General features: G+C 36.8%; 1 protein-coding gene across 1 annotated transcript; it reads right to left on the bottom strand.

Annotated features, from left to right (window-relative positions):
- Nucleotides 1-370: 370 nt before the first annotated feature.
- On the bottom strand, nucleotides 371-7993 carry LOC137960250 (ACD11 homolog protein). Its single transcript, XM_068807813.1, has 4 exons — nucleotides 7560-7993; nucleotides 6849-7021; nucleotides 1462-1607; nucleotides 371-724 (listed from the first exon to the last, which is right to left on the bottom strand). Exons 1-4 carry the CDS (start codon nucleotides 7764-7766, stop codon nucleotides 618-620), a joined length of 633 nt encoding a protein of 210 aa, XP_068663914.1. The 5' UTR covers nucleotides 7767-7993; the 3' UTR covers nucleotides 371-617.
- Nucleotides 7994-8480: the final 487 nt, after the last annotated feature.

The raw sequence follows: 8480 nt of genomic DNA on the forward strand, positions 1-8480 counted from the left end.
AAAAGACTAAAATAACTAAAACCTCTATAAACAGACACACTTCTTTGACACTCCCCCAAAGAGTCCTATAAGATTTTGCCGTATTAATTATTGCTCTATAAAACTTTTTTCTGTAAAAATCATGTAAAACTATTCCTTTTGCCAAGGGGTAAAGGTCCTACCCTATCCTCCACTATGTGAGAATCCCACATAAAATTCTATAATTTTAAATATTATAAAATTACATTAATATAATATGAATATTTAAAAAATAAAATTAATATATTAGATTATATAATTAAATTAGGAATGGCATTCATTTTCTAAATAGCTAAGTACAAAAGCAATATATAGTTTAAACATTTACATAAAAATTCAAATATATATTTAAAAACTTACTAATTACTACTAATTGCTTCTTAACCATTTAGGGAAATAATAGATGCAGGACATTCAAGGGGATATAGAAATTTACTCTCTTACAAAAACAAAGTCAGACTTAACTATGACACTTAACGCAAAACCAAATACATGATACAGTAAGATGTCTTCAAAATCAAAATTGGGAAACAGAATTTTGTTGCTGCCCCAAATGCCAAAGGCAGATGGATAAACGAGTCCTCTCCACGATTACTTTGTCACCAGTCCAAGGTAATATTCTTTGAAAGATAAAGCTTGTCGATGTACTGGATAATTGGACCGGATGCAGCTATATACCTCTCCATTTGTTTCCGTACTGAATCATCTGCAACAATAACTCATCTATGAGATGGCATCAGAACTGAAAAACCCATCTACAGATGGTGTGGAAAGATTTGAAGAAATTCAAGAACATAAAAATGATGGTGCAGGCAGAATGGCAGGGAAGGATTCATATATTTTGATCCCAAGCTAGTTGGGAAAGACTCTGAAGAAGAAAAACAGCAATGGTGTTTGATTATGAGAAACACATTTGACCATGTTCATGAAGTTTAGCAGTGACCAGCCCCTAGAGCCTTTAATCTGGATTTCCTCCAGTTGCAATGATTTATTGTGACAATTATGAGATGCTTGGAGATCCATCTGTGGGATAGGGATAATCTATAGCTATTTATAAAGAAGAACAGTTCTAATCCAGCTTCTTTGCCTGACATTTTTGTCCTGGTTGCTTACATAGATGTCAAATCTCAGTTTGCAAAAGGAATTAGGTTCAGCTAATTAACATTGCTTGTAGTTGATTTCGTTAACAAACTCTTCAACTCAAATATTTTCTAGGAATAACAAGATTGAGAAAAGCATCAACCAGGTTTCCTTCAGATCTTTTTTTTTTTTTTTGGGAAGTTCATTACATGCAGACACCCTCCTTACCCCTTGAGAGACTTGATCCCAAGACCTCACATTAGAGACCCCCATGTGATCATTAAAATCATGCATGCATAATCCAGCTTTTACAATATTTACTGCAAGAACTAAAAAAAATTGAAACAAGAACTACAAGCTTACCGGTTTCATTTAACTTCAGCAGTAGTTGTTCCCTTGTTGGAAGGGCATACATGCCAGCGCCTACTGCCGTTCTGATTGCCCACGTGTGAAATGGTGCACATACTTCTGCATAAGCTGTGGTAGCTGCTTCCCTTAAAGATAATGCACTGTCAAGGAATTCATGAGTAGTGTAAAAAAATAATAACAGAAAAGAGAAAGAGGAGTGGAAAAAAAAGAGAGAGATGCACGAAGGAAATGGAAAAGAGTGCTCCGAAAAGAGCATTTGTTGGGGACAAGAAATCAACCCCTCTTTGTATTATGCACTCACTTAAGTAAAAATAACACCAAATTATAATAAGGCCCCTCTACACATAAACCCTTATCTCTCCAAATACAACTCACGATAAGATAAATAATGGAAACATAGGACTCTAACATGAAGACCAACTTACTACTAACTTATGAAGGACATACAACCATAGAAAATGACTAAAATACATCCCCTCAAGTTGGAGCGTATCAATCAGCTTGTCACAAAACACTAAATGCTCACTTCTTCCAAGAGATTAAGTAAATACATTACTGGGTTGTTCAGATGATTTTACATATGGGGTAACAACCTTCTCTTACATTACAACATCAATAAAATGACAATCTACCTCAATATGTTTGGTTCTCTCATGGGAGACTGGATTATTAGCTATAAAAATTGTTGTTTGATTGTCACACTTCATAATCATAGACATTTTTTATATCTAGTTAAAGGTCATCTTCTATCGAATACCACAGAGACTAAATTTTGGACAAAAGTCGACAAGCGATAGGGGAAAATGTTTCAAGCACATCAATACTCATAGGTTTTGGTGTATCCTTTGGCCATCAACTAAGCTTTGTCCCTTTTCATACTCCTCTTTGTCTTGTATTCAATAGTATAAACCCACCGACACCCTACAATAGGAACAACCTTAGGTGGGTCATGTACCCCTAGAGAGCAAGGCCTCCATCCCCTCATTTATAGCTTACTTAGGCAACGCTAAGGCATTATCCACTGTTTGAGGAATAGAAGTAGAAAGGACAAGGCAAGTGATTTATAGGATGGAGACAAAAAATCAAAAGACACATTTAGATATCGAACTAAAATTACATGACCTTTTTCTTTTCCTGATTGTAATGGGTAAGTCTGAATCAGAGAGTTCAGAATTTGTAGGGGAGGATCTTGTTCATGCAAACAACGTCATTGATACACTTGCAATAGCTTTGAAAGCGATGAAGGTAGATGCATCAGTGTAGTACCAGCCCTTAAACTATCCATAACAGCTAAAGGAACTAGATTGTAGATGGCAGAACGCTCCTCAATGAGACTCAATGTAACTAATGGAGACTCACAAAAAGACAGAAAATAAATAAGGTGTCTTCTAAAAAAATGTAACATCAGTAGAGATATAAGTTTTCCTTAATAGGATTGTAGCACTTGTATCCCCTGTGATGTGAGTAACAAAAAAAAAACAAATTTGATGGAACGAGGGGACAATTTGTTACTATTATTACCAAGCAAATGAACGAAACACATGGAACCAAACACTCTAGGACATACGTCACATACATAGCATTGAGGTTTTAACACCTGGCTGGGAATACATCCCTATAGAACAAAAGATGACATACAATTAATTAAATAACATGAGGTTAGGATTGCAACTTCTAAAAAGGCACAGGAATATTCATCTAAAATAAAAAGTTGTGAGCAACCTCAAGTAGATGCCTACTTTTCCATTCAATAACCCCATTTTGTTGAGGGTTATATGCACATGGAGCTTGATGTAAAATTCATGTGCAATTCACAAAAAGAGTTGAACTTTTAGTTAAGAAACTCCAAATCATCATCTATATAAAAAATGTGAATGGAATCTCCAAATTGGATTTTTATTTCATTGAAGAACTTTGTGAATACATCAAAGACATCAAATTTCTCCTAAAGAATATATACCCATGTTACTCTAGTAAAATCATCTATAAAAGACACAAACCAAAAGTACATAGGATTCTACATGGGTCCCATAAGTCAAAATGAACCAATTCAAATAGACTAGAAGTGGCTAGAAAACTAGCTCTATGATGCTTCCCAAGTTGACATAATTCACACTCGAATGATAGATCAAATGGGAGAGAAGAAAGAAAGAGACGTAGCTTAACTGGAGATGGATGCCCCAACCACAAGTGCCACAAATATGGTGAAACTATTGTTGAGAGTGCACAACCTTTGAAATAGATTCACAATTCAGAAATAGAGCCCACCTTTCTCATGGCTGGAAGCAACCATCTTCTTCGTCTGCAAATCCTCAAAAACACTTACTAACAAAAGGTAGAATGATTACCCTGTTACATGCTGAAATAGTTGGCATACAATTCATACACTTTGGACAAACTGCTCTCCTAAGATAAAATAGATTCCAAAGTAAGCTAAGTTTCCTTAGATGTCTTTCAACTCATCATTTGATCAATAACTTTGGGTTCCATACTGTTAATGAGCCAAGTCATTACCTAACTATTTTTTTCCTTCTCATCCTCTGTCATATGATTAGGAGGATCCTCCTTAAGATGCTTAGTCTTTCTCTTTGCTTTAAAAACATAAGGACTAATCTAGACCAATTCAAATAGTTCTTCCCATTCAATTTTACTGAAGTAATTTAAATAGAATGAGAGTATTTACTCTCAAAATTTCTAAAGGGATTGCTTGGAGGAATAATTTCCCCAACATTAGTTCTTTCTACCACAATTAGATTAAATAGCAGCCAATAAACAACCACAATAGAGGTCTGTCCAAGAGTACACTTGAATTGCAGCACACAACTTGCACAGGTTTAGGCAGGGCCCACCCACAGAAATCAATTTAGGGTATGTCACAAACCCTAGAAATCAAATTCACAACTTCAAGTACAATAAGAATTGAGACCCAATGCAGTTTAATCCATCCAAATAATTATGTTGTGCATGACACAGACTTGAACAAGTCTGTGCAGGTCCAGATCTACTCTAGATCTAGGACGAGATAGGAAAAAACCCTCTAGGGGGGCATAGTAATACCTAAAAACTGCTCAAAAGGCAGTACAAACCATCAACCAAGTAGTTATGGCACAAGTAAGAAGGAAAGATCTGACCTTTATGCACTTAGAAGAGCAAATTATCCAAGTAGAAGTAATTAGCTTTAAAAGGGAGAACAAAGATTGTATAGAACTTCCCAAGCTTGAATTTTATTTCTCTGATACCACGTAAAAAATAATAGTAGCAAAGAGAAAAAAAGAGTGAAAGGAGAAGAGAGAGGTGCACAAAGGAGATGGAGAAGAGTGCCCAAAATGAGAGCACTCGTTGGGGACTGGAAATTAACCCCTCTTTGTATTATATACTCATTTAAGTAAAGAATAACATCAAATTACAATAATGCCCCTCTACATATAAACCCTTATAATTCTCTAAATACAAGCCAAGATAAAACGAAAATTGAAACATGAAGACCGACTTAATACTAATAAGGGATAGACAACTATAAAAAAATGACCAAATTACCCCTATACATGTACTTCAACAAGTAACATATACAGCCAATCTAAGCCAATGACACAAGTACATTTAGACTAAAAAACTATAAATAAACAAATAAACTACAATAAAGAAAGAAGGTTAAAAATGAAGTTTGTGCCAACTCCCTTCTTCTATATCCATAAAACAATTTGTATCATGACGTTGTTGAGTTCTTACATTTGGTTCAATGATCAATCTGCTCCTCAATTATAGTTACTTCCTCGTTCACTTAAATGTTTTTTATGAGCCTTTCCTTGTCGACTAGAGAACAAATAACGACACTAGGTAATGTTACCTCAGTATTGTTAGACCCAGACTAGACTCGCTAGTTGAATAGTGTTGAATCGGAATGGTCCCTCCACTGCATCAAAAGATTGCAAGACGGAGAAATGGGCCAAAACCTAGTTGACGAAGCTACTTTCGTGGATTAACCCGTGACCTGGGCTATATCTGTGTTGTGAACTAGGTCATGGTCCTGCAGAGAAATAAAAGAGAGGAGAGGGGGCTGCACATGTATAGAAAGAGGGAGAAGAGAGTAATTACATAAGAGGGAGAGGGGGGCATTCCCATCTCCTCCCCCTTTTCTTTGCATTATGAGGAAGAGATTCCCTGTTGCAGAAAGATAGGGAATAGGAGGCATAGCCCCCACCCCTCACCCTTCTTTGTGCTAGTAGGGGAGGAGCCCCTGCCCTCCCCTCTGCTATGCAGTAATGCCGCATGGTGGAAGGGACAGTGGAGGCCCATCCCCCTAATAGATGGAAACCCTCCCTCTAATAGATGGAAGGAGAAGAGGCAGAGTTCAGCATTCTCACTTATAAGATTAGGAGATATGACTCTCAACTGATCCTTTTTCATTCATTTTATTAAACGATTTTTATGACAAAATCCCAAGTCAACTGGACGAACTTACCAAGTCAATGACTGGACTGGGTTTAATACCATTGGTATACCTTCTCCAAAATCTATATGACTTAAAAGGGGAAATGACATAGCATCCACCAATGAGTCTGTCCTGCTAAGAACAGAAAGAGAGAAATAGTTTGAACTTAGTATTATTCAGCTTAGTATTGTTCAGCTAGACATATTCCAACGCAATTGATGGAGTAGATTTTGGAAGGGTCTTTAGTGTTCAGGCTTCCTCTTAGGATACTTTCAAACTTAAAGCTTGAGATATTTCCTAAATAAATCTAAATTATCTAGGGAAAAGATTGAAATATTCTGCTTTCAGTGTAAGGATGCTGGAGTTACATTATTGGAGAAGCTATGAGATTATTGTACAAGTAGATTCGAGCACTACAAATTAGGTGCAGTGTCATTATTCATCTTCTAGGGGGCTAAAAATATTGGCTCCTTTTCTAGGAAGAGATCAATTATAGTGAATCTAGCCGAGTGAAAAACAGGTCATCAACAGTTATATCATGCAATGGTTCCTTCATTCTCCACAGATGTATCACAAGATGTAGCTCGGATTCAATGTTTTGATGATTTTTTCATTCATTAGACAGATAATGTAAGAACTGAAATCAAATTGCACCCTGTATGATCTTAAAATGCCAAATAATATAATAGCTTAATCCAATATCCAGATCCACAGAACACAGTCCACCTTATCCACCAATTAAAAGCACAACCCACTAGCATTTCTATCTCTATTAAAAAACAAAAAAAAAAAAAACAGTTGATGACCTGTGTAGAATAGCATGGACACATCAACAACTTAGTATTTCTAAAATTGATGAAAATGCCTGGATGAGAAGTAGAACAAAGAGGCTGCAGATGCAACAAAAAAAAAAAAAGTGTTATAGAAGGCAATTGAGGAGGAGAAATACCCTGAAGAAAGAAACTGCTCAAATAAAGCTCTAATGAGGTCAAGACCCTGCCTAACTCTTCGCAAATTACGTGAGAGGCTCCCTGGTTGTTTTACTGTATTGTGTCTAACATCGTAATCAAGTACACTTGTTAAAGTGTCATAGCTCTTTGATGCTTCTGATAATTCTTGTACCTGAATAAATTTATAACAGAATTATATCACCAGTAAAACTGATAAGAACTAAAACCCTATAGAACTTTGAAAATGTTGGAGAGCAAACTTAAGTAATAAAGATAACGTTAGCTATGTACCCATTTTTGCACCTTCATGCGTTAATTCAAATGGGAGAAAAAAAAAGAAATCCCACCAATACATGTACGTAACTACAATAGCAGGAAATGCATGTAGGGGAAGAACGAGTTGCTGCCCTTGTATATAAGTATATATCACAACCAACAAAAGTAAGATCACAACAGCAACAAGAGGCAGATATCACTAAGGCAGTCTAACAAAACAAAATAAACACTTTTGTCATCCGAACATAACAAGGTGAGGCATGTGATGTTATTAAAATGTGCAGATGCAGATGTAGTCAAAATAGATTTTATAGCACACTACGAACCAAATGGGGAAAAGAAATGGAAATATTTCGCTTGATATATAAGAGAAATCCCCAGATTCCCATCAGACAAAAGAAAAAAAAGAAGAAAAGCAATGAATGGTAAATGACCTTGTAGACGTATTCAAGCTCTGCAAATTTAAAAGCAAGGCCAAGGCAACTAAAAAGAACAGATACGAGAGAACAGGCTTTGCAGAAGTCAAACAGGGGGAGGCCCCCGGAGCCCGAATCCAGCGACCGACCCAGCTCCTCGAAGGCATCCGCTATTGCCGAAAGCGGAGTGCCCGCATCCTCGAAAGAATCTTCTTCCTCATCCATTATGCCTCCTCCGATAATATCCCATTACATTTGGTTTTTGCCCTCGTCTAAAGAAGTAAACATCGCAGAGAGAGAAAGAAAGACGAAATTGTTGCCTTCCGAGCGTAACCAAGAGAGACGAGGCCGTTAGGGGCCATCGGAAAGTGAGAATGCGGGGTTCGTGCGGTGTTCCTACGAACGCGCTCTGCCTCTGCTTTGCGAAAAGAGAAGGGCGGGCGCATGAGCAATTGAACATACGACGGTTGGTCCCCCTCTCTCAATGTCTACCGGTCAAATAAAACAGTCAATAAGGAGTAAAAGAAGAACAACCTCTGGGTAAACCGGCGGACACAGCTGACCTCAGCTCCGGTGAAGCTGTCTTTTTTGCCCTTTACGGATGGTATCTTGAATTCGTGGTGTGCAAACAAAAGTATTGTGATTGGTTTTTCTTGCTTAATAATTATTATAACTATTTTTTGTATGAAATCATATTGTGTGTCAATTTTGATTTTTTTGTTTGTTTGTTTGCTTGTTTCTTTAACTATGCCCTCTAGTTAGGATTGGGAGAGTCTTTGTTATTCTAGGGGAGATGGAAGAAGTTCCAATGTTGAAGGATCTAGAGTTCCTTGTATATTCCAATTGGGTTCTTGTGTCATGGTTCTCAGACTTGAAGGGGAGAAATAAAATGGATTAGTGAGGAATTGCTTACCAAAGTCAATTTTTTTCAAGTTATCC

The sequence above is a fragment of the Aristolochia californica genome, unplaced genomic scaffold (assembly GCF_029961685.1).
Source record: "Aristolochia californica isolate CCGP_79_NKW_82.1479 unplaced genomic scaffold, dmAriCali1.0.hap1 SCAF_3, whole genome shotgun sequence".
NCBI lineage: Eukaryota > Viridiplantae > Streptophyta > Magnoliopsida > Piperales > Aristolochiaceae > Aristolochia > Aristolochia californica.

Excerpts from the sequence above, each read along its gene's own strand:
- LOC137960250 (XM_068807813.1), bottom strand. The coding sequence starts at position 7,766 with ATGGATGAGGAAGAAGATTCTTTCGAGGATGCGGGCACTCCGCTTTCG. Across the intron at positions 1,608-6,848 it reads GAGCAGTTTCTTTCTTCAGG|TGCATTATCTTTAAGGGAAG; the intron begins GTATTTCTCCTC and ends ATTCCTTGACAG. Across the intron at positions 725-1,461 it reads GCTGAAGTTAAATGAAACCG|ATGATTCAGTACGGAAACAA; the intron begins GTAAGCTTGTAG and ends TTATTGTTGCAG.